The sequence below is a fragment of the Tachyglossus aculeatus genome, chromosome X1, assembly GCF_015852505.1.
Source record: "Tachyglossus aculeatus isolate mTacAcu1 chromosome X1, mTacAcu1.pri, whole genome shotgun sequence".
Lineage (NCBI taxonomy): Eukaryota > Metazoa > Chordata > Mammalia > Monotremata > Tachyglossidae > Tachyglossus > Tachyglossus aculeatus.
This window is the reverse complement of record NC_052101.1, coordinates 44,608,426-44,631,672: the sequence shown is the minus strand read 5'-3', so window position 1 is coordinate 44,631,672 and position 23,247 is coordinate 44,608,426. Positions and strand designations below refer to the sequence as shown.

At 42.7% G+C, this 23,247-nt stretch overlaps 1 protein-coding gene across 1 annotated transcript in view; it reads left to right on the top strand.

Annotated features, from left to right (window-relative positions):
- Positions 1–23,247, top strand: part of HSPA4 (heat shock protein family A (Hsp70) member 4) — a 37,119-nt gene that overhangs the window by 13,211 nt on the left and 661 nt on the right. Inside the window, exons 4-18 of the mRNA XM_038772008.1 lie at positions 1,854–1,976; positions 2,943–3,042; positions 4,092–4,225; positions 6,651–6,895; positions 7,863–7,939; positions 9,562–9,713; positions 10,201–10,307; positions 10,621–10,754; positions 14,410–14,591; positions 15,117–15,206; positions 16,972–17,124; positions 20,113–20,238; positions 20,402–20,509; positions 21,083–21,202; positions 23,041–23,202. Of these exons, the coding sequence (XP_038627936.1) occupies positions 1,854–1,976; positions 2,943–3,042; positions 4,092–4,225; positions 6,651–6,895; positions 7,863–7,939; positions 9,562–9,713; positions 10,201–10,307; positions 10,621–10,754; positions 14,410–14,591; positions 15,117–15,206; positions 16,972–17,124; positions 20,113–20,238; positions 20,402–20,509; positions 21,083–21,202; positions 23,041–23,202 (2,013 nt within the window). The remainder of the gene's footprint in view (positions 1–1,853; positions 1,977–2,942; positions 3,043–4,091; positions 4,226–6,650; positions 6,896–7,862; positions 7,940–9,561; positions 9,714–10,200; positions 10,308–10,620; positions 10,755–14,409; positions 14,592–15,116; positions 15,207–16,971; positions 17,125–20,112; positions 20,239–20,401; positions 20,510–21,082; positions 21,203–23,040; positions 23,203–23,247) is intronic.

Sequence of the window (23,247 nt, the reverse complement as noted above, 5' to 3'; positions counted from 1 at the left end):
GTCCTGGGGCCTGGCTTGAAATTTTTGGAGGGCCCCCTTGCCTCACTTTTGGACAGTTGCACAGGTTGTTCAGTTGTCCCTGTGGACAACTGGAACTCAAAACATTCCACTCTTTTAAGCATGAGTGATGAGGTGGTTCTCCCTTGCTTCTCAGTGTTCTTTTCTTCTCAAGTTCGAGGCAATCAAAAAGTGGGGCGGAATCGTGGTTGCCTTCTCCCCTCATGTCTATTTGAACCTGGTCTAAGCCTAGTAGGGTTTTTTTGGGCCTGGTCCATTTATCAGTAGGGAATCAGTAAATGATGATCATTAATAAAGAAAATGTAATTTCTGAAGTCTCCCCACCCTTGAAGTTCACCTTTTTAAATTCTTAATTGTAAAACCAGAACTGTTCTATCTTAATCCATTCAGGTGCCACAATCATTTGTAGATTGTTTTTGTTGCCCCCATCATTAAGTGCACCACAGTGAGAAGCAGTGGGGCCTAGTGGATAAAGCATGGGCCTGGGAGTCATCCTCGACTCCGCTCTCTCATTCACCCCTCACATCTAAGCCGTCACCAAAACCTGCCGGTCTCAGCTCCGCAACATTGCCAAGATCCGCCCTTTCCTCTCCATCCATACCGCTATCCTGCTCATTCAAGCTCTCATCCTATCCCGTCTGGACTACTGCATCAGCCTTCTCTCTGATCTCCCATCCTCGTGTCTCTCCCCACTTCAATCCATACTTCATGCTGCTGCCCGGATTATCTTTGTCCAGAAACGCTCTGGGCATATTACTCCTATCCTCAAAAATCTCCAGTGGCTACCAATCAATCTGCGCATCAGGCAGAAACTCCTCACCCTGGGCTTCAAGGCTGTCCATCACCTCGCCCCCTCCTACCTCACCTCCCTTCTCTCCTTCTACAGCCCAGCCCGCACCCTCCACTCCTCTGCTGCTAATCTCCTCACCGTACCTCGTTCTCACCTGTCCCGCCATCGACCCCCGGCCCACGTCATCCCCCGGGCCTGGAATGCCCTCCCTTTGCCCATCCGCCAAGCTAGCTCTCTTCCTCCCTTCAAGGCCCTACTGAGAGCTCACCTCCTCCAGGAGGCCTTCCCAGACTGAGCCCCTTCCTTCCTCTCCCCCTCGTCCCCCTCTCCATCCCTCCCATCTTACCTCCTTCCCTTTCCCACAGCACCTGTATATATGTATATATGTTTGTACATATTTATTACTCTATTTTACTTGTACATATCTATTCTATTTATTTTATTTTGTTAGTATGTTCGGTTTTGTCTCCCCCTTTTAGACTTTGAGCCCACTGTTGGGTAGGGACTGTCTCTATATGTTGCCAATTTGTACTTCCCAAGCGCTTAGTACAGTGCTGTGCACACAGTAAGCGCTCAATAAATACGATTGATGATGGTGATGAAGGACCTGGGTTCTAATCCTGGCTCTGCCAGTTGTCTGTTGGGTGACCATGGACAAGTCACTTCACTTCTGTATGCCTCAGTCTCCTCATCTAATAAGGAGATTTAGACTGTGACCTCCATGTAGGACATGGATTATATCCAACCTGATTAGCTTGTATCTAGCCCAGCACTTAGTACAGTGCCTGGAACATAGTAAGTGCTTAAAAAATAACCATAAAAAAGAGGGTCAAGCAGGGAAAAACAATAAACAAAGATCAAGCATGATCTCTATTTGCAAAGAGCTCACAATCTGAAATGGACACATACCACATAGAAAAAATTAGTGAAGTAATTTGAGAGAACGTAGGTTGATTGTAATTGATTCTGTAGATATTCAAAATTCAAATATTTTTGAATTTTATTTGCTTCTTGATGCGCAGTTTAAACCTTTTTTCCTTTTTAGGTAACGTATATGGAGGAAGAGCGAAGTTTCACCACCGAGCAGGTGACTGGAATGCTCCTGTCCAAACTAAAGGAAACTGCGGAAAGTGCACTAAAGAAGCCGGTTGTTGACTGTGTTATTTCAGTAAGTTGATATTCACATATGTCCCAGGATTACCCCTGTGAGGACAAGGGTTTATGGTTACGTTTGTTGCTAGCAAGTTAAATATTCAGTCATATTTACCTGATGTTCCTGTAGTGGTAGTTTACCAGTAGTTTACCGCTATTTCTCTGGGTCCTTGATGCCGCTGATGGAAGGGGGAGAATGGGTAAATGGAAGCCATGGAGGCCAGCCTTCACAGTATTAAGAAGGTTTTTGGGGGAGGGGAGATTCTACATACCCCTGCTTGCTCCATTTGGAGTCAGGGCGGGACAGCTGGGAGCGACTCTGTGGCCCAAATGCAACATCTCTGGGATGTTTGAGGCCGGACGTCTCAGCTGCCGAAGAGGTCTCAGAGGGCCCTTTGGAGACCTACTCCTTGCCATAAGTGGCTCTCAGAGGATGTAGGTGTGGCCACTTCCATTTAGTTACCCTCTGCTAGGGCTTGACTAGTTCCTACGAGCAGTCTGAATCATTCACCAAGCTGGGGAATGATTGCTCTAGGCCAGTTTCTCCTCTGCCCCCTCCAAATGAGAAGCTCCTCTTGGTCTGAGCAGGCCCTTTGAGGCCATCGTTGGGTTTGGGGGCATGAGGCCAGTTTGGTGAAAGTGTTGTGTTTCTGTCTCGCTCAAATAGGGCACAGAGCTTCATCTGGCCTGGCAGCTGTCACATGAGCTGCATGTTCTCGCCCATGGCAAAACTGAGGGCGTGGGAGACGAGGGTTGCCCTATATTGTGTGACTTCAGGGAGTGTGTGCCGTCAGCTTTCCTAGGGATCCGGGCACCTCAAATATAGGCTTTGAGAGGAGCCTGCTTTTTATAGTCCTTAAAATGAAATTTAAATGTACTTTGGTCTTATAAAAAGTATTTTTTATACTGATGCCTCCAATTGGTTGTATTTCTAACTCTTTAATATAGTGAGAATTCTTATTTTCAAGTCTTGTATTTTCAGGTTCCTTGTTTCTATACAGACGCAGAGAGGAGGTCAGTATTGGATGCCACACAGATTGCCGGTCTCAATTGCCTGCGATTAATGAATGAAACTACTGCAGGTGAGGGGAATGCTCAACTGTTGCTTTTATTGTTTTCCCTGTTAAAGCAGACAGGCCTGAAAAATGGCTTTCTAGTCAGTAAAAGTATATTCTGAATAGATGTAGAAATTTACAATGTCGTAACGTTGGTGGCGTGCCAGCTGCTATAGAAAGGAGGTTCTAGGTTGCTCAACTAGAGTGGTGATGGTGGAGTTGTCTGTCAAGAACAGTGGAAAAAGTTGGGGTCATGAAAATGCTTAGTACAGTTGCCTCCAGTGCTTAGTACAGTGCGTGGCACACAGGAAGCGCTTAATACCACAATTACTATTATTGTTACCTCAGGGTCAAGTAAACTGCCTGAAGGAATTATTGTGATAATAGCCCGCAGCGCTTAGAACAGTGCTTTGCACATAGTAAGCGCTTAATAAATGCCATTATTATTATTATTAGCCTGACTTATGCTCTCTTGTCCCTGCCCGTCATCTTCCCTGTGAGACACGGAATGCAAAGAGCAAGTAGGTTGGCAGAGGTGCAGCATATTGTGAAGTGCAGGAAAAGGTGCCTTTTTGGGTTTTTTTTTTGGGGGGGGGTTGTTTTGTTTTTTTCATGTAGGACCCATTTAGGTAAAAAAGCAGTAGAGTTGGAAACAAGGTAAAGAAGGATCTAGGTGGTAAGCTTTTTGTGGGCAGGGAGCATGTCTACCAACTCTATTTATATTGTAATTTCCTAAGCACTTAGTACAGTGTTCTGCACAAGCTAAGTGCTCAATTCACATGGATCTAGATTGGGAAAAACCATCTTGGGAGTAAGGGCTAGCAGTAAAATACAGTCGTAGAGTCTGGATTCTCATCCAAGTCCTGCTGAGTTGAAAGGGATCCTTGATCCAAACTGTGTCCATACTGAGAGGAGAGTTCCATGACTCGGCGTTTTTTTGAGGACATGTTTATCCATCATTCCTTAATATTTATAGAACAAAGTTGAAAGATGTTAATTCTGCCTGCTGTTGTGGAAGACAACTTAGGGTGTTAAATGGTGGCATGTTATCAATTGTAACCTTTTCTTCTGTGCAGTGGCCCTTGCTTATGGAATCTATAAACAAGACCTACCTGCCCTAGAAGAGAAACCAAGAAATGTAGTTTTTGTTGACATGGGACATTCTGCCTATCAAGTGTCTGTGTGTGCATTCAACAAAGGAAAACTGAAAGTAAATATACATTATCTTTATTTCCAGTTGAAGACTAATAATATTGTTGTAAATGAAATACTTAGGTAAAATAGTAAAGTGCATGAGAGAGAAGCCTAAAATTTCTTGTTCTATACTGTTCCATATGATGGAGAGGCAAGCCGTTTTGGTTTAAAACTGGGTTATTTAGGACATATATTATTTACCTGGAATGTATGTTCTGTAAGATTGTGGTTTCATTTATGAAATGATACCTGTTTTGATACCTGAAGAAAGAAGCAGCATGGCCTAGTGCATAGAGCATAAGCCAGGGAATCAGAACAACCAGGGTTCTAATCCTACTCCCCCCATGTTGGACATGACTATCCCACCTGATTAGCCTGAAATAATAATAATGTTGCTATTTAAGTATTTACTGTGTGCCAGGGACTGTACTAAGTGCTGGGAATGATACAAGCAAATCAGGTTGGATACAGTCCTACTTCAGCATTTAGTATAGTGCCTAGCACATAAGGAAGTGCTTAACAGATACCATATTAAAAAAGTTTACCTGAGACTGAAACTTAACTAATATCAAGGGTCCTGAAAGGAAGGACACATGTAATTTCTCAGGCTCCAAACTTCTAAGTAAAGAGCCAGTAGGAATCCAGGTAGATACCTGTGGGCCAGGGGACTCCTGTCCTGGGTGAACATGGCATTAGATTGGTCAGGAGTTGGGTTTGGGGCCCAGACCTGAGAAAAAGTTAACTAGGAAGTCCAGTTAAAAAAATGATTTGGCTGGCCTGAACAGCCTTTTGAAAATCTTGACTCCAGTGCCATTGTTGCAGAAAAATCTAGGAAAGAGAAATGTCATATCTTGGGCCTAGATGTTATGATCTTCAACCTAGTTCTGATACTGTTTTATTAGATATGTGTTTACTGAGGTTGATTTCTGTACTGTTACCCAAACACTTTATGCCTAACTTTTATTCTACCACAGTAACTTTTCTCTTTGTATTGGGAAGCAGCGTGGCCTAATGGAAAGGGCCTGAGCCTGGGAGTTAAAGGACATGGGAGGTATGCCTTCAGGAGGGCTTTGAAGAGGGAAAGAGTGGTTGGCAGATTTGAGGAGGGAGGGCATTCCAGGCCAGAGGTAGGATGTGGGCCAGGGGTGACGGCGGGACAGGTGAGATTGAGGCACAGTGAATAGGTTAGCGGCAGAGGAGTGGAGTGTGTGGGCTGGGATGTAGAAGGAGAGAAGGGAGGTGAGGTAAAAAGGGGCACGGTGATGGAGAGCTTTGAAGCCAATAATGAGTTTTTGTTTGATACGGAGGGTGATACGCAACCACTGGAGATTTTTGAGGAGGAGGGTGATATGGCCAGAGCGTTTTTGTAGAAAGATAATCCGGGCAGCAGAGTGATGTTGGACTGAAGTGGGGAGAGGCAGGAATTTGGGAGATCAGAAAGGAGGCTGATGCAGATAATCCAGTGGGGATAGGATGAGAGATTATACTAACGTGGTAGTGGTTTGGATGGAGAGGAAAGGCTGAGAACCCCAGAGCTAAAGAAGCACGGGTGTCTTCAGGAGAAGGAAGGGCCCGAATGGGCAGGCAAAAGTCAGGCCCGGCCCAAGTTCAGGGAAATCCCTCTAGGTTAGCATAGAAATTTTCACGCTCAGTTTCCAAATGCTTTTCCATTTCTTTGGAACTAAGGAGGGTTCCCTGGTGGAAGATTTTGCGACTAAATTTGTTCATAGTTTCATGGAAAAAGCAGATTTTAAACTCTCCTTTTAAAGATTAATTGAATTTTCAGGTGACGTGCAGAGAAGCTAAATGACTTGGCCAAGGCCAAGCAGCAGGGACTGGGATAAGAACTAAGGTCCTTTGACTCCCAGGCCCAGGCTGTTTCCATTAGGCCACACTGCTTCCTGAGCACTCCTGCCAATGTTAAATTGGAACTTAATTTAATTAAATCAGTTTGTTTAGTCTTCATCTCAGTGGGCTATGCTATTTTAGTTTGAGATACCTTTATTCAAATGAGACCTTTCCTAAAGGAGTCGAATGTTTTCTAAGGCAGTCTGAAAGTTGCTTTGTGTGTGACTCTTCAGTGTCAACGGCGATACTGCAAACCTGAAGAGAAGTAAGAAAATACAAGAAGGAAGTCATTGCAAGGATGTTTCATTTACTCATGATCCTTATGAGCTGTGGGATACTAATGTTTGTTTCTGAAAGTATATATAGCATTGGCAGTACGAGGTTCTGGGGAAACACCTTGAAACAAAATGAGTAGGCCATACCAGTGGCAAAAAGGGGGGTTTTCTTTGAAATCTACATTTCCCCTCCTTTGCCAGCCCCCATCTCCTCACTACCATGTGTCACTCTTTTTGGCAATTTTACCTCAGAAAAACAAGGTTTGGTATACTGGTAGATAATCTGATGACATCTTTTAAAATCGAATTGTTTTCCAGGTCCTTGCCACTGCATTTGATTCAACCCTAGGCGGTAGGAAGTTTGATGAGGTGTTAGTGAATCACTTCTGTGAAGAATTTGGAAAGAAGTACAAGCTAGATATAAAATCCAAAATTCGGGCACTCTTACGACTCTCTCAGGAATGTGAAAAGCTAAAAAAATTAATGAGTGCTAATGCCTCTGACCTCCCTATGAACATAGAATGCTTCATGAATGATGTTGATGTCTCTGGAACTATGAACAGGTATCTATTTTAAGATTTCTTTGACTTTAAACATGTTGAAATGAAGTTTTCTCTATCCTAGTTTTATGTACAGACTTTGTTCGAGTGGAAAAGATTTCTAAAGTGTTTATGGTCAAAGTCACTTATTTGAATTCATCCTGAATAAATTGTGACGTGAGTTAGTAACTCAGCATAAGCTTAAGCCCTAAATTCACTGACCTATTTTGCTGTTCTTTGTACAAAAGTAGAGGGCCAAATGAGAAGGTGAGATAAAAGTAGCCCTTTTGGTCAAGTTGAGAAACCACTTGTTACTGTGGAAAGCCGTGGCCTACCCCTGACCATTCTTACGATGGGTGAGAATATGACTTCTGGGGTTGTGAAGAATGTGGAAGAAGGAAGAAAATGAATGAAAAGTTAGGTGTGGATGGTGTGATGCTTTAAAAACAACTAAACACTATAGCCACTGTCACTCTTAGCCTACTGCTTGTGCCCATTTCAATGCCCAGAGCTACTCTCAGTAACCACCTGGCCCTGAAAGGGTAGGGCCTAAGCAGCGTGGTCTATTGGAAAGTGCACGGGCATGGGAGTTGGAGGACCTGGGTTCTAATGCCAGCTCCGCCACTTGTCTGCTCTGTGACCGAGGCAAGTCACTTCACTTCTCTGGGCCTCAGTTACCTCATCTGTAAAGGGAGAATTAAGACAGCCCAATGTGAGACACGGACTGTGTCCAGTCTGATTAGCCTGTATCTACGCCAAAGCTTGGTACAGTGCCTGGCGTAGATTAAGCGGTTAACTAATGTCCTTTTTTTTTTTTTTTAAGTTCAAGGAAATCAGCAATTGTAGCGAGTGGGCTAACTATATTTAAAAATCAAATCAGTTCATTTCTGAGATCTTTGTGGATGAAATATTAAGGCATGAGTAATGTGTTTGCATATTCCCTGCCTAGGTATTGAAAAAGGATATTATTTAACCTATGGTTTCTTAATAGGGGCAAATTTCTGGAGATGTGCGATGGTCTCTTAGCTAGAGTAGAGCCACCGCTTCGCAGTGTTCTGGAACAAGCCAGTAAGTTTCTAGTGGCAATGTTACTTCATAAGTGAATAAGTGCAATAATTCATAATAACTGTATTTTGTTTGAGGTTTTTTTTTTAATTCATTTCCAACTATGGTAAAAGTCCCATAATTTGGACACAGTAGTTTATTCGATGCTAGTTTGATTTATTTTACCTTACTAATTCCTTGCTCATGTTTGGGGATAAACTGGAAATTGTTGCTAATTTCAAGAGTCAACTCAGGAGATCTACCAAGGTCAGAGTGTGGAACTCTCAAGGGAAAAAAATAGGTTGGAACATACTAGTATTCTTTCTGGAGACACTTTCTTCCTCTTGTAATAATATTAAGAAAAATGATCTCCATTGCCAACGGATATGTCTTTATCATCACCATTAACTGGTTGGTTTTTTTAGCATCTTGGGAAGCAGCAAGGTGTAGTGGATAGATCACAGGCTGGAAGTCAGAGGTCATGGGTTCTAATCCCAGCTCCGCCACTTGTCTGCTGTGTGGCCTTGGGCAAGTCACTTCATTTCTCTGTGCCTCAGTGACCTCATATGTAAAATGGGGATTAAGACTGTGAGCCTCATGTAGGACAGAGACTGTGTCCAACCCGATTTGCTTGTATTCATTCCAGTGCTTAGTATAGTGTCTGGCATGTAGTAAGCACTTAACAGATAACATAATTTTTTTTTTTGTCTTCTGCTGAACATTGAATTTCCTACCAAGAGAAATTTACCAAGGAAGATCTTGTCTCTGTCCCAAGCTTATTATCCAGTTGTGCAGTTGACACAGCAGCTGTATAAGCTACCGTGTTAATTTCTAGGTCTGGTTCTTCTGAGAGGTTAAGGCACACTGTATTTTCTTGGTTTAAAAGTCATAAATGTTGAAGTTTGGCTGAGCTATTGACTTTCTCTTCTACAGTTGATTTTAACATTTGAACTAGCATTTTCTCGATTCAAGCAAAACATCTTGAATTGAATACTCCCCACAGTGATTCAAGTTTTGGAGTTTGCCATAAATTTTATTTGTATTATTTGGACTAGAGAGTAAAAAATGGGGGCTGGCCTATTCACATTTAGTTCTAGAAAGAGTCCTATAAGAGATTATTTTCTGTCCCCTAAGTACAGAATTTAAAGAACAGGAAGGGGTTATGACTGAATTCCCTGACCTGTGGAGGTTGTGGAGTCAGTGACATTTCTGCAGTCTTGCCTTGAAATTAAGAACTTCTTAATTTATGCTAAACTGTAAGATAGCTAACAGCTTTACTGGACTGAACCATAATACTGAGACATATCCTAGGTAACCCTTGAGGAGTCAGTAGAGCAGTCTAGAGTCTACTCTGAAAATTTTAAGTGTTGAGTAGAGAAATTTTGCCGTTAAAAAAATTATGAAACATAGTTATCTATCAGATATTTGAATGCTTGCAAGAGGTCCAGCACTGTACTAGGCACTAAGGTAAAGTTTTGGTTTTTTACCAAAATTCACTTAATTTGCTTACAGCTTACATTCACTTAAATGCTGTTCCCAAGCATGAACTGCAGTACTCTGCACACAGGCAGGCAATACATGCAGCTATTTCCCTGTCTGTACCAGGAAAATAACTAACATGCCTAATCTTAATACCTTTAAATCAGAGTTAAAGAAAGAGGATATTTATGCTGTGGAAATCGTCGGAGGTGGTACGAGAATCCCCGCTGTAAAAGAGAAAATCAGTAAATTCTTTGGGAAAGAAATCAGTACAACTTTGAATGCAGATGAAGCAGTCACCCGAGGCTGTGCGCTGCAGGTGAGAGCATTTTCTTTGTGCACAGTTTGTTTCTGGGGTCTCTTTTAATAGCACTTGGGGTCACAAGTGGATTAGAGGATTTCAGTTATGGTTGTGGTTCATCATTCCATTGTATTTTTAGACTGAGAACACCTTGGCTAAAGAGGCTGAAGTCACATTATTTTCCAAAAGGAAAAATACCATAGAAACAATACCACTGGAAGAAAGCAAATGCACTGGCAGTTGATATAAATTATTGGTTAGGTTAGTTACTGATTGTCACTCAGCTGATTATCTGACTGTAGAAAATCACAGCATTCTCTGAAAATAAAACCATCACTGGAATGTTGACTGTCTTCTCTCACTGGGAATCTGCAGAGTTGAAAATAAACAGCATGAATTAGAATATGTGCCACAAAGTTGTAGTTCGACTTTAAGAAGTCTAGCATTAATCTCTAGCATTAATGTACCTGAGTCCATAAAACTTACGATCATTTTGTTTTCATAGTGTGCCATCTTGTCCCCTGCTTTCAAAGTGAGAGAGTTTTCCATTACTGATGTTGTGCCGTATCCAATATCTCTAAGGTGGAATTCTCCAGCAGAAGAAGGGTTAAGGTAAAAAAAAAAAAATCACTTCCTCAAAAAAATAAAAAGGTGTGGCTTCTTAATAGTTGTCCAGTTGCTGCAATCTACTATTATAGTAGAGTAAATTAAAAATAGAAAGTTTAATATGCTTTAGTTAATGAACACTTACTGTGCCCTTACCTTGTGCTTGAATTTAGAATATAGAAGAAAATGAAACTCCTAGAAATCAAAGCCAATCAAGAGTTGGGAATGGAGTTGCAAGATATGTTGATGGCCTGTGAGACATTAGTATGAGGATTCTCAACGTCTGTGTTGTCTTTTGCGTTTTTTCTTCTCCTTTCAGTGACTGTGAAGTCTTCCCTAAGAATCATGCAGCTCCTTTCTCTAAAGTCCTCACATTCTACAGAAAAGAACCCTTCACTCTTGAAGCTTATTATGGATCTCCCAAGGATTTGCCCTACCCAGATCCTGCTATAGGTAACTCATGAAAGGGTGTTTTTGTTAGGTGGCCTGATAAGTGGGATCATTTAGTTATAAAATTCAGCCAGCTTTAATATTGCAGTATTCCTGTTCCTTCTAATCCTATAATTAGGGTGGTTCTGGCCTGCCCTGTACTTTCATGAAATTATAAGACTGCCTTTTTTAATCTTTGTAGTCATTTATTTAATTGTAGTCAAGAATTTAAGCTGTGCAGTTCCTGAGTTAGGTCAGTGGTCCATCCAGACTGGAGTTATTTGACAGTGGTGTTAAGATTCTAAGAGAAACACTGACAGTTTGTCCTCCTTGACATCCAGCCTAATATTGAGGCAGGTGTACTGCCTAACACTTCTAGTTTTCCTTCTGGGAATGCATCATGGAACACTTTTCTATGACTTTATCCAAACCCCTCTCGATTTTAGAAATTTTCTACCTGTGTAAATCCTTATGGTAATTGAATTCCAAATGCCTCCCCTTTTTATGGGAAGAACAACCTCTTTGTCAAGTTCCAGAAGGTTTCTCTTCCCCTTGGCAGTGAGGGTTTTGATGGACAATAATTCTGCATTTGCCCTCTGCACACCCTAAGTGGTTTTGTAGGCTTCAAATATGTCCCCTCTTGACCTGCATCTCCTTGTCTGAAGAGTCCCCTTTCTTCCTATCAGTCAGTAATTTTTATAGAGGGCTAGTGTGCAGAGCACTGCACTAAGCACTGGAGGTACAATAGGATTAATAAGTGAGGATTCCCTGCCCTCAAGGAGTCTACTTTCTAGCTGGGAAGACAGACCGTAAAGGAAATAAGAGAGTATATAAGATATGCACATAGGTACTTTGGAGGCCTGAAAGTACTGATGGGGATATAAAGTGTAGTTTAGAAATAAATCAGGGAAGGCTGTGGGTGGAGTCAGAAGAGCTTTGGAGATGTGGAGAGCTGTGGCCTGTCAAGTGGAGGCAGTTCTTTTCAGGAGGGAGGACATGAGCAAAAGAATGGTAGTGGGAGAAACAAGAAAAAGGAACAGTGATTAGGTTAGTTTGAGAGGAATGAAGAGTGTGAGCTGGAGTGTACTGGGAGAAGAGTGGATAAGTAGGAAATAGAGAGCCGATTGAAGTGGTCAGGAGTGTCTAGTTGCTGTGGAGGTGAATGGGCAACCTTTGGAGGTTTATGAGGAGTGGAGAGAGCGTGCAGAACAATGTTTAAGGGAAGTGATCTAGGTAGCAGAGTGAAGTGTGGACTGGAGGCAGGGGGATGAGCAAGGAGGTTAATATGCTAGACTAACCAGGATATGAAAAGTACTTGGATGACTGATTACCATTTGGATCGAGGAAGATGTGGGTCCTGGAAATGTAATGGAGAAAAGTAAACGGGATTCAGAAACAAACTGAATATGGGGTTTGAAAGAGAGAGCATTAGAGAGACAGGGAAGATGGTGGTGTTATCCGCTGTAATTGGGTGAGTTAGTTGGAGGAGAGGATTTGAGAAGGAAAATGAGTTCAGTTTTTGGGATATTGAACTTGAGGTGCCAGTCAAGACATCACTGTAGAGCTGGCCTGGAAGCAGGAAGAAGAGTGAGATTGCAGAGAAGAAAAGGAAGAGGTCAGGGCTAGCAAGGTAGATTTGGAACCATTTGCAAAGAGGTGGTTGAAGCAGTGGGTGCAGATAAGTGAGCTCCATAAGGAAGTGGGTGTAAATTGAGAATAGAAGGGAACCTAGAACCAGTAGAGGGTAAGAGGAAAAGGGAGAGAAGTAGGAGGAGATCCAGGTGGGAGTGGTCAGAAAAACCCAAATTAGATAGTGTTCGCAGGAAAAGAGTGGTCCATGGCAACAAGAGGGGCAGTGTGTGTGTGGCAGTTGAGGGGAGAGTGTAGTTCCTCCAAGTAGAAGAAAGGCCTATCAAGTAAGGAGGAATTTGAAGGAGCTGAAGTTGGTCTGGTGCCTGGATTTCCACCAACAGCATTCTGTGGGACGAATTCATGAGTTGAAGAAGCTTATACTATTACTGGGGGTGCTGCAGGGCTGGGTTAGATGGGCAAGATCCCGGTCCTCTGACTCCCAGGCCCGTGCTGTAGCCGCTGTTGAGAGATGACTAGTGATGAGATTCAATGCACATTCAGGTTGGTGAATAGGTGAAGTGTGGTAGAGGAGGAGGAGGACATCAGTAGAGCTGGTAAGTGAGAGGCAGTTGGTGGCCGGGGGTCAACAGGAATGTCAAAGCTCCCTGAGGATCTGTTTTGGGGAGGGAGAGAAAAGGAAGGCCTCTTACTCTGATCTGTTTTGGGGAGGGAGAGAACAGGAAGGCCTCTGTTACTCTGAAAATTGGAATTGGGAGGCAGTACATGGTAATTACTAATTGGTGAACTTCAAGAGGAGATGGTGAAGCGCCCCCCCCCCCCCGGAAGAGTGGAAAGAGAGGCTATGTAATGTAAATGTAAACATTTCTACTCCCTGATCTTCTCTTTTTGCCCCACTCTCTACCTTTTTCAATTTTATTGTTTTTCTGAAGATGCAGCTATCAGAAGTGCGCACAGTATTCCAGGTTTAGGTGTATCATGATTTTATCCAAACTGTGCCTCTTGTCTTGTGTCCCCCATTTTGATGATGATTGGCATTTCGCTCATCCTTTTGAATTACCTCCTGCAGATTATTGTCATCTGCCATTTGACTTCACTGCATTCCCTTTCTTCCACATCATTTAAGAAGATGTTGAAGTAAACTGGTCTTAGAACTGATCCCCGGGGACAATCCACTATTTACACTTTTCCATTTTGCAAAGTGACTGGTTTATCCCTGACTTTAGGCTCCTGTCCTGTGTTCTATTCATGACACCATTTCCCTCAGTCCCACTGTTACTCATTTTTTTAAAGGTCTTTAGGGTAGAGCCCTCCCTTTTAGGGTCCATGTTGTCTTTTCTGGGACAGGTTGTGTTTTTTTTAAATGCTCACAATCCTGCACTAAATGATAAATTCATTTCATTTGCTTGATATCAAAGAGCGAGATTCACCGGTCACCTCTGGTGGTGACGTTGGTGGTCTTCCCATCCACTGTTAAGAGGCCATTTGAAACTTTAGGTACCACACTCTGGCCAGAAGTTCTGCAACTTCCCCTTCAAGTTTCTTTGGGCCTCTTGGTTTCTCAGGTGTTACCTTGGAAAATTTTAGTCCCTTCTTAAACCCAGCCTGGGGATTCTGCAGTGTCTTTTGAGATCACACCCAAAACTGCACATTGTGCCACCTTCCGTTTCCATTTTCAGTCCCAGCACCCCAGCTTGTCTTCTGTGCCTCAGTTACCTCATCTGTAAAATGGGGTTTTAGACTGAGCTCCACTTGGGACATCCTAATGTTTTTTTCCATCTAGTTTATCAGTTGGTCTAAAAGCAAACACACCAAGGGTGCTCCACATTAGTAAGTGAGGAAACAGGTTTTTCCTAGTGGTTATTCTACTCTCCCAAGTGCTTAGTACAGTGCTGTACGTATAGTAAGTGTCCCGTAAATACGATTGATTGAATGATTATGCTCTGCACAAAGTGCTCAATAAATATCATTGATTATGGAAAAACTAGGACTCACTTTTCATTAGTAGCTAAAGTTATTTATATCTTTGAATTCCAGGGCCTTCTGGCCTCTAAACTGAGCATTCTTTGTGTCTTTGGGCTATTTTTAGCTCAATTTTTGGTTCAGAAAGTGACTCCCCAAACTGATGGATCCAGTTCAAAAGTGAAAGTGAAAGTTCGTGTCAATGTACATGGTATTTTCAGTGTGTCCAGTGCAGCCCTAGTGGAAGTTCATAAGTCTGATGAAAGTGAAGAACCCATGGAAACTGATCAACATGCAAAGGAAGAAGAGGTAATCTTAATCATGGCTAGTTGCTTGGAATTCTTTTACTTTCGAAAACGAAATGTTTTCATACACCCGTGTCTGAAAGGAAATAAGTGGTTGTAAGATATATCACTTATAGTTTGAAGAAGCTTTTATCTTCTAACTTGGGCAAATATTAATCCCTTGTATGATGCGAGATTGGGGGTTCTAGAAGATTTAATGTAATTGATTTTGGTGTACTCCTTAATTTTGGAAATGCAGTTGATTGGGCCTTTGTGTTTCTGTCTGCTCGCTGCCAGAAACTTAACTACACACAACTAAATCCAAAACCGTACCACCTTATTACTTCCAATCACTAATTATTCTACTACCAGGAATCTTGTGGAGGATCAGGATTGAAACAGTCCTGTATAGGTTTGGTCTTGAAGAATATAAAAATAGGTATTTCAGGACTGCAAGTTCTTAGCAGTTTGTGGGCTTATTCCATCTGGCAGTCATGTGAATTAAACCGAAGGCAGTTACTGTACATAGGAACTGATTATCTGTTTTCAGAAGATGCAAGTAGACCAGGAAGAACAGAAACCTGAGGAGAACCAGCAGCAAATACCAAGTGAAAATAAAGCCGAGTCTGAAGAAATGGAGGTACTGATGGTATAATATCTAATAAAGAAAATTTCTGGAACCAGACTTGAATAATTGGTTTCTAAGGTGTTACCTTGGAAAATTTTAGTCCCTCCTTAAACCCAGCCTGGGGATTCTGCAGTGTTTTTTGAGATCACACCCAAAACTGCACATTGTGCCGCCTTCAGTTTCCATTTTCAGTCCCAGCACCCCAGCTTGTCTTCTCTGTGCCTCAGTTACCTCATCTGTAAAATGGGGTTTAGACTGAGCTCCACTTGGGACATGGGATGTGTCCATCCTGATTAGCTTGTATCTACCCTGGCACTTAGCACACAAAATAAGTTCTTAACAAATACCATAAAAATATCGTTTATTTGTGTATTGTGCACACAGAGTGTCTTTAGTTGGCAAGTTTTCACATTTTAAAATGAGGTTGAGGTGTTTCTAAATCCTTTGGATCCTACAGTGTATAGTAATAGTTCAAGTAACAAAATTTTTATTGTAGTCCTTTTGATATAGGCCTCTAGATTTTTTTTTTTTTAGTTTTTTCCTCATTTTTCCTCAGTGATTTCGGTGTAGAACCTAACATTTCTGATGACCACTGGTTAAATGCCAGTAGATGGTGTCAAAAAATTCTAACCCAAATTTTTAGTTTGTCCACATTTTAATTGTCAGTATTTTAATTGTCAGTAGTGAAGTTTAAATATGAAATTTAGGACATCCATTCAAGGAAAAAAATATTAATTTGGCAATAATCCCTGGTATATTTGATCCCATGTGGTGAAAGAGTTTACAGTGTTTAAGTTCTCCCTTGTGGGCATGCAGCTTCCCTGGGGAATTTGTACAAACTCTCTACCAATCTAGTTAGCATGTCTTCAGCCGACCTAGGGCTTTTGAGAATCCACTGGAATCATCCATTTCTGAAAGATGCTGGATAATAAGGCTTAGTGTTTTTAATTTGTAGGCCTGAAACCCTTTTTTTTTTTTTAAATGCAAGAGCTAGCTAACACCACAAATGAGATGCCCTTACTCAGTAAGTATTTAATGTAACTGGACGTGCCTTTCTTACAGTACCTGGTACATAGTAAGTGCTTAACAAAAATCTCCAGTGGCTACCAATCAATCTGCGCATCAGGCAGAAACTCCTCACCCTGGGCTTCAAGGCTCTCCATCACCTCGCCCCCTCCTACCTCACCTCCCTTCTCTCCTTCTACTGCCCAGCCCGCAACCTCCGCTCCTCCACCGCTAATCTCCTCACTGTACCTCGTTCTCGCCTGTCCCGCCGTCGACCCCCAGCCCACGTCATCCCCCGGGCCTGGGATGCCCTCCGTCTGCCCATCCGCCAAGCTAGCTCTCTTCCTCCCTTCAAGGCCCTGCTGAGAGCTCACCTCCTCCAGGAGGCCTTCCCAGACTGAGCCCCTTCCTTCCTCTCCCCCTCATCCCCCTCTCCATCCCCCCCCATCTTACCTCCTTCCCTTCCCCACAGCACCTGTATATATGTATATATGGCTGTACATATTTATTACTCTATTTATTTATTTATTTATTTATTTTACTTGTACATTTCTATCCTATTTATTTTATTTTGTTGGTATGTTTTGGTTCTGTTCTCTGTCTCCCCCTTTTAGACTGTGAGCCCACTGTTGGGTAGGGACTGTCTCTATGTGTTGCCAACTTGTACTTCCCAAGCGCTTATTACAGTGCTCTGCACATAGTAAGCGCTCAATAAATACGATTGATTGATTGATTGATTGATTAACAAATACCATCATTATTTGTTTTTCAGACCTCCCAGGCTGGAACGAAAGACAAAAAAATGGACCAACCACCTCAAGCCAAGAAGGCCAAAGTGAAGACCAGCACAGTGGATCTCCCTATTGAAAATCAGCTGCTGTGGCAAATAGGAAGAGATATGCTCAATTTGTTTATTGAAAATGAGGTAAGTTACTTCATATGCAAAACAGCGGTGCACTCATCTTGAACGTCAATCCATTGGTTGTTATTCGCTTGTCTGGGCTGCTCACAGTGCTCGCAGAACAGGCTTAGTAAGTAAAGAAGGGGAGCACTACCTCCCTCTGCCTTGATTTCTTAGCTGGGAGCAGGCCTTTACCTTATTTCCAGGACAGCAGCTTTCCTGCCCTACCTCTCTTCATTATGTCACTCTGGTGTGTCGGCATGTATTTCTCCATCAGCGGACCGCTGCCTTCTTACTTGGTCCTTGCCTAGAACAGCCCAGAACCTGTCCCTGCCTGTCTTTGTCATAGTGCATTGTCCAACTTGGCACTTTTTTTTCTCTTCCTCATTCCACAGCAAGAAGTGGGAAAAAAAGTGGAGGCAGAATGTGGGAGTGATATAGTAGAGGAAGAAAGACTATATAGTCTTAGAAGACTTGTAGTTTTCCTTATAAGGCTCGTTACGTGCAAAGAAATTCTTCTCTTCCTTCCCCTGCCCCCTAGGGGGTAGGTAGGAGATAATAATAATGATGGTATTTGTTAAGCGCTTACTATGTGCCTAACACTGTTCTAAGCGCCGGGGTTGATACAAGGTAATCAGGTTGTCCCACTTGGGGCTTACACTTTTAATCCCCATTTTACAGATGAGGTAACTGAGGCGCAGAGAAGTGAAGTGACGTGCCCAGTGTCACACAGCAGACAAGTGGCAGAGCCGGGATTGGAACCCATGTCCTCTGACTCCCAAGCCCGTGCTCTCTTTCCAGTAAGCCAAGCGGTGTCCAAAGGACTTCTGGAAGCAGCCCCTATTCTCCTATGCAGGAAGCATAGAAGTCATCATTAAGTTACTTGTCCATGATCTGGGGCATTTCTCAGGCTTTTCAACCACTCCTTTCACTCAGGAGTTTCAGTCCCAAACCTAGTGCAAGTGGATAATGCTTTCACTTCTAGAATGTCTCATTTGCATTTGAAGCTAAGGAGAGAGATCTGAGGACCTCAGCCTAGTTTTATGGTTGTCTTACACTTATGGGTCTCTTCGTTCTATATTGTTTTGTTTGACGAAACTACAGGTTTCCTTCGCCAACCATGGACCAAAGGTTTATGGGATAAATGGGATTAGGAACTGCTGGGCTTCCCAACGCTCTTGGTGAAATTAATGAAAATGGGTGTAAAACAAAATATTCTAAGCCCACTTCAAGGAGGCTCCAATTGCTCCTTGCAGCAGTAGGATCACATTGTTCTTCCGACATTATATGTTAGTACACTAATTGTAACTACTTCAAGTCCACCATTGCCATAAATTTCAGTGCCTCCTGAGAGTCATCATCTGCAGCCAGGAAAACTGATTATTTAAAACAATTTACTGTGGTAGCCAAAATGGATTCAGGCAATTTTTGGGCTTGCATTTTTGAGTTGCGGTAAACAGCCCTTAGGGCATTTGAATATCTTCCGTCTATTTCAACCCATCGGTTTCAACTATACAACCCTAGCCTTCTTTATAGCACTAGCTCCATTTCCTGCCTACAAAAAGTCTTTTGTGCTAGGTAAAATAGATGTCAACTCTCCCTGGAGATCAGGTAACCCTGTCTCCCCTCCTCCTCTCCCAACAGACTCACCTGGGATACTTCCATCCTGCCTCCAATGAAGAAAGAGAGGCTATCCTATTGTGGAGTCTCTCTAAAGCATCGGTTGATTAAGCAATATGCATTACTGTAATCAATCAGTCGTATTTATTGAGCGCTTACTGTGTGCAGAGCACTGTACTAAGCGCTTGGGAAGTACAAGCTGGCAACATATAGAGACAGTCCCTACCCAACAGTGGGCTCACAGTCTAGAAGGGGGAGACAGAGAACAAAACCAAACATATTAACAAAATAAAATAAATAGAATAGATATGTACAAGTAAAATAAATAGAGTAATAAATATGTACATACATATATACAGGTGCTGTGGGGAAGGGAAGGAGGTAAGACGGGGGGGATGGAGAGGAGGACAAGGGGGAGAGGAAGGAGGGGGCTCAGTCTGTGAAGGCCTCCTGGAGGAGGTGAGCTCTCAGTAGGGTCTTGAAGAGAGGAAGAGAGCTAGCTTGGCGGATGGGCAGAGGGAGGGCGTTCTAGGCCAGGGGGATGACGTGGGCCGGGGGTCGATGGTGGTACAGGTGAGAACGAGGCACAGTGAGTAGATTAGCGGCAGAGGAGCGGAGGGTGCGGGCTGGGCTGTAGAAGGAGAGAAGGGAGGTGAGGTAGGAGGGGGCGAGGTAATGGAGAGCCTTGAAGCCCAGGGTGAGGAGTTTGTGCATCTGATGCGCAGATTGATTGGTAGCCACTGGAGATTTTTGAGGAGGGGAGTAACATGCCCAGAGTGTTTCTGGACAAAGACAATCCGGGCAGCAGCATGAAGTATGGATTGAAGTGGGGAGAGACACGAAGATGGGAGATCAGAGAGAAGGCCCAATTTACGATTCATTGAGGACACAGTTATTATGGGAATTCGGAGGGTATCCAACTTTGAAGAACCAATCCTCAGGTGTAACATTGTTACTGTGAGAAAATTAGTAGTTATGTTTTGACTTGACACAGTTTTCAGGAACCCGGTGTATCATAAGCCTGAACAGAAAATTGGGCAAGGGTGCTGAAAACTTAAGTTTGATAGGGGGATATCTGAATGTCCTTTTTAGCTTTTAACTTCTTTCATCTGTTTAGCATTTCTGTTTCAATTTTAATGTCCTACTTTTTATAGTATATTGCTTAGTCTCTATCCCACTTGAGACTGAAATTTTCCCTTCACTTTTTTCTCTTGGTGAGTCCTACAGGCAGAAGGATTTTCAGGAAGGAGGGAGATTGAAATTCTGTAAGACATTATGTTGTATTTATTTACTTTACCTGTGTTTGTGTGTGTCTCTCTCGCTCTTCTCCCCATACTCCCTATAAATTATAATACCAAATGTTCAGAGCAACTTCTGTAATTTGTATTTCAGGGCAAAATGATTATGCAGGATAAACTGGAGAAAGAACGGAATGATGCCAAGAATGCAGTAGAAGAATATGTATATGAAATGAGAGATAAACTTGGTGGTGTTTATGAGAAGTTTGTTAGTGAAGATGTAAGTACCAGTTAATTCCATAGCCATTCATTATTTGTGCTCTTTTCTATCACAATCATACCGGGAATTTAACACTTATTAGTGTTTTTCACAGTGAAAGTAATGATTCAAGAACCCTTTTTTAATCATTTTGTAAACTGGCGTGTCTTTTTTTTTTTGTAAGGATCGTAACAGTTTCACTTTGAAACTGGAAGATACTGAAAACTGGTTGTACGAAGATGGAGAAGACCAGCCCAAGCAAGTGTACATTGATAAACTAACAGAACTGAAAGTAAGTCTTTTTCAGGCATTAGGACAAAACTCTGGGCTCACCTAAAATCCATTCACTCTGAAATGAACTAGGAAGTGTTAAAACAAAATCTCAGCATTTGCTGTGGGAAGGAGGTAAGTAGTTGATAAATTGGGAATGACATGCCTTCTCTGGTGTGAAAAGCAGAAGAAACCTGCCAAAGTAAGAATCCCATCTGATCACAAAGTGTGGGAAGTTCCTCCAATCTGCGTAAACATTTTTTACCTACAGGCTATGAATTTTGCATTTAAAACCCAGCCATTTGCAACATCAGAATATGCAACTTCCCCCAAACAGCTGTATTTTGACAAAGCGGTTTTAGCACAGAACACTTTTGTCTTCTTTGGAATTGAGTATTGGAAAGTTTATGTACTCTCACAGTGGGAACTGTTTTGAGAGGAGCCAGCCCAGAGTCTGGATAATGCTTCTGGTAGACCGTATAAAACAGAGAAATTGAATATCCTGGTCCCAAATAAGTGAGTGTAATGCAAGAAACAGTGAGTATTTTAGTTTTGTGCTGCCTTTAAAGTACTTTGTGTATGTTCTCGTTGCTAGAATCTGGGTCAGCCTATCAAGGCACGGTTCCAGGAGTCTGAAGAAAGACCAAAAGTATTTGAAGAACTAGGGAAACAAATCCAGCTGTATATGAAAATAATCAGTTCTTTCAAAAACAAGGTATCTCTCTTCCTTTACCCTTTCCCTATCCCTTTCAAAAAGTCTTAGGTAATAACCTATAACATACCTCTAGATTCAAAACATTCTTCAAAATCTTGCTTATAGTTAAGGTGAAGTCTGGTTTTTTCCTTTGTAGGTGACTCTGTGTGTGAGTGAGAGAGAATTTGGCACTAGCTTGTCACACACTTGAACTGATTTTGTCCCCTCGGTTGCCCAGGGCCCCGAGTTATAAAATAGAAATGACCCTCTTTAAATTTTGTGAGGCGGAAATAACTTGGATGCAGTTGTCATTGATGCTCCATTCCTCCCAGTGTGTGAAGGCTGGAAGTGGGAATCAGTAGCGAGGCCTAGTGGGCTGAGCATGGGCCTAGGAGTAGGGAGGACCTGGATTCTAACCCCGGCTCTGCCACATCTGCTGGGCGAACCCAGACGTGTCACTTAACTTCTCTGTGCCTGTTACATCACCTGTAAAATGGGGGTGAAAACTGTGAGCCCCATGTGGGACGTGGACTGTGTCCAACCTGAATAGCTTATATCTACCCCAGCACTTAGTACAGTGCTGGCACAAAGTAAGTGCTTAAATACCATTTAAAACAGTCAGTCCATCAGTGGTATTTATTGAGTGCTTATTATGTACAGAGCACCATCTTCTAAGTGTTTGGGAGAGTACAACACAACAGAGTTGAGACAAGTTCCTTGCCCACAGTCTAATTTGGGAGGCAGATATTAGGGTGAAGAAATTATAGGTATGTACGTAAGTGCAGCGGGGCAGAGGGTGACGTGAATACCAACTGCCCAAAGGGTACAGATCCAAACAAAGGGGTGGCAGAGAAGGGAGGAGGAGTTAAAGGGTAAAGAGGGATTAGCTGAGGATGAATCTCTCGGACAGGATATGATTTTAATAAGGGGGAAGAGTGTGGTAGGCTGTCAGATATGGAAGAGGAGTTCCAGGCAAGAGGAGTGTGGTGTGATGGACAAGATCCAGGTTCAGTAAATTGGTGTCAAGAGGCTGAAGTGTCGGATTGGGTGGTAGGAAATCAGCGGGGTGGTGGTTCCTACCCGCTCTGATTCTAAGGCTCATATTCTTCACCCCATGCACCTCAACCCGTCTTTCGTGACTTCCTTGCATCTGACCTGGTCCAAACCCTCTGTTCCCATACCTTTTCCACTTGTTTTTTTGAAGGCTGGGAAGCAGTATGGCATAGTGGAGAGTGCACGGGACTGGAAGTTAGAAGATCATGGATTCTGATCCTAGCTTTGCCTCGCGTCAGCTGTGTGACCTTGGGCAAGTCATTTAACTGCCCTGTGCCTCAGTTACCTTATCTGTAGAATGGGGATTAAGACTGGGAGCCCGAAGTGGGACATGGATTGGGTCCAACCTGATTTGCTTATATCCACTCCACCACTTAGTACAGTGCCTGGCACATAGTAAGTACAGTGCCTGGCACATAGTAAGTGCTTAACAAATACTGTCATTATTATTATTATTATTATTCTAAGTGTTCAGTAACACTTTGTGCGTGCTCCTTTTAATATGGTACTTGTGCTTACTGTGTGTTTTAAGCGCTGGGGTAGATAAAAGTTAATCAGGTCAGACACAGCCCCTGTCCCACATAGGGCTCACAGCTTAAGTAGGAGGGAGGACAGGTATCGAATCCTCATTTTGCAGTGGAGGAAACCGAGGAACAGTGAAATGAAGTGACATAACCCAGGGCCACAAACAAGCAACTGGCAGAGCTGGGATCAGAACCCAGGTCCTCGGCTCTCTCTCCTTAGGGCAGAGTGCTTGAGGCAGAAAACCTTGGGCAGACTGTTTTTTGATCTGCACTGTTACTTAGGAAGAACAATATGAACACCTGGATGAAGCGGATGTGTTGAAAGTGGAGAAGAGCACAAATGAGGCTATGGAATGGATGAACAACAAATTAAATCTACAAAACAAGCAAAGTCTTACCGTGGACCCAATTATAAAGACCAAGGATGTTGAAGCTAAAATAAAAGTAAGACTTCATAGTTATGTTTTTCTTGGCCTAGAAACCTGATTC